The 1,569-nt window shown below is 35.6% G+C and overlaps 1 protein-coding gene across 1 annotated transcript; it reads right to left on the bottom strand.

Annotated features, from left to right (window-relative positions):
• Positions 1-470: 470 nt before the first annotated feature.
• On the bottom strand, positions 471-1,205 carry LOC139849656 (secreted RxLR effector protein 161-like). Its single transcript, XM_071839290.1, has 2 exons — positions 731-1,205; positions 471-580 (listed from the first exon to the last, which is right to left on the bottom strand). Exons 1-2 carry the CDS (start codon positions 1,203-1,205, stop codon positions 471-473), a joined length of 585 nt encoding a protein of 194 aa, XP_071695391.1.
• Positions 1,206-1,569: the final 364 nt, after the last annotated feature.

Below are 1,569 nucleotides of genomic sequence, written 5' to 3'. Positions count from 1 at the left end.
TCTATGTTTGTCAAAAGTAGATACTAGTCATGAGATTGACAAGTATCATAATGATTTGTTCAAACATATGTGTGTGTGCATAAGTGAGTTTAAAAATTCAAAGCATATATGAGTTAAAAAAAAACTTTTTAAAACAATTTTACTTATATATTTAAGTAATTCATGCAAGTAATAAGTGTTCCTATGATTTTGGAAAGAATATAATCACTTTAGTAAAATTTGAAGTAAGTTTTAGGTGTTTACCTTGAATAGATTTGAAAGAGTATGGACCAATTTTTGAAGAATACTTGAAGGTAGGACAAAAGTAAAACCAGAAATTCAGTGGTTAGGGTTTAAGGAAGAGATGTGGTTGGTGGAAAAGTTGTTTGGATATTAAAGGAGTTGCATAAAAGACAAAGAAATTCGTCAGACATCAGGCGGCTCTCATCACGGTCGACCGTGGTTCGACCGTGCGTGATCAGGAACAAATTTTACGGAGTATGTTCCATCATTCCCAAACCATTCCTAAGCAAGTTAAAGGTATCCTTTTTAAGGGGCTTAGCGAATATGTCAGCTATGTTTTCAGCAGATTCTACCTTATCTATCACAATATTACTGTTTTGGACATGGTCACGAAGGAAATGGTGCCTAATGTCTATGTGTTTAGTCCTAGAGTGTAATATTTGATTTTTTGATAGGTCTATAGCACTTTTATTATCACAACATATGGGTATTTCAGAAGAGATGATACCGTAATCGAGGAAGTTTTTCTTCATCCATAGCACTTGTGCGCACTCTCTTCCCATCGCTACATATTCGGCTTCGGTGGTAGACAATGCGACGGATGTTTTCTTCTTTGAGAACCATGACGTTAAGCAAAGCCCTACGAACGCGCATACTCCACTTGTGCTTTTTCTATCAATCATTGATCCACCATGATCGGAATTCGCAAAGCACATAATATCAATTCCGGTAAACTTTGGATACCATAACCCAAGATGCATTGTTCCTTTTAAGTATCTAAAGATCCTTTTAACGGCCTCTACGTGCGACGTCTTTGGATTCTCTTGAAATCTTGCACATAAGCACACGCTAAACATGATGTCTGGCCGATTTGCCGTTAAATAAAAAAGGGATCCAATCATTCCCCTATATTTAGTACTATCAAATGGTTCTCCTTCTCCTTCTAAAGTAAGTTTCACATTTGTTTCCATTGGAGTCGCCATTGGTTTCGAGTTCTCTATTCCGAATTTCTTGAGCATTTCATGAATGTATTTTTGTTGATTGATGAATGTTCCGTCTTCTAGTTGCTTGATTTGTAGTCCAAGAAAGAACTTGAGTTCACCCATCATGCTCATTTCAAACTCATCATGCATTAACTTAGAAAACTCATTGCTAAGAGACTCGTTAGTAGATCCAAATACAATATCATCAACATATATTTGAATTATGACTAAATCCTTTTCCTGCCTTTTGATAAAGAGTGTATTATCAATTTTTACCATTTCAAACCCATTATTTATCAAGAATGTTCTAAGTCTTTCATACCAGGCTCTAGGGGCTTGTTTAAGTCCATAGAGAGCCTTTTTA

The sequence above is a fragment of the Rutidosis leptorrhynchoides genome, chromosome 5 (genome assembly GCF_046630445.1).
Source record: "Rutidosis leptorrhynchoides isolate AG116_Rl617_1_P2 chromosome 5, CSIRO_AGI_Rlap_v1, whole genome shotgun sequence".
In the NCBI taxonomy this organism is placed as follows: domain Eukaryota; kingdom Viridiplantae; phylum Streptophyta; class Magnoliopsida; order Asterales; family Asteraceae; genus Rutidosis; species Rutidosis leptorrhynchoides.
Note: the sequence above shows the minus strand (reverse complement) of the source record. Positions and strands in the feature narration are given on the sequence as shown.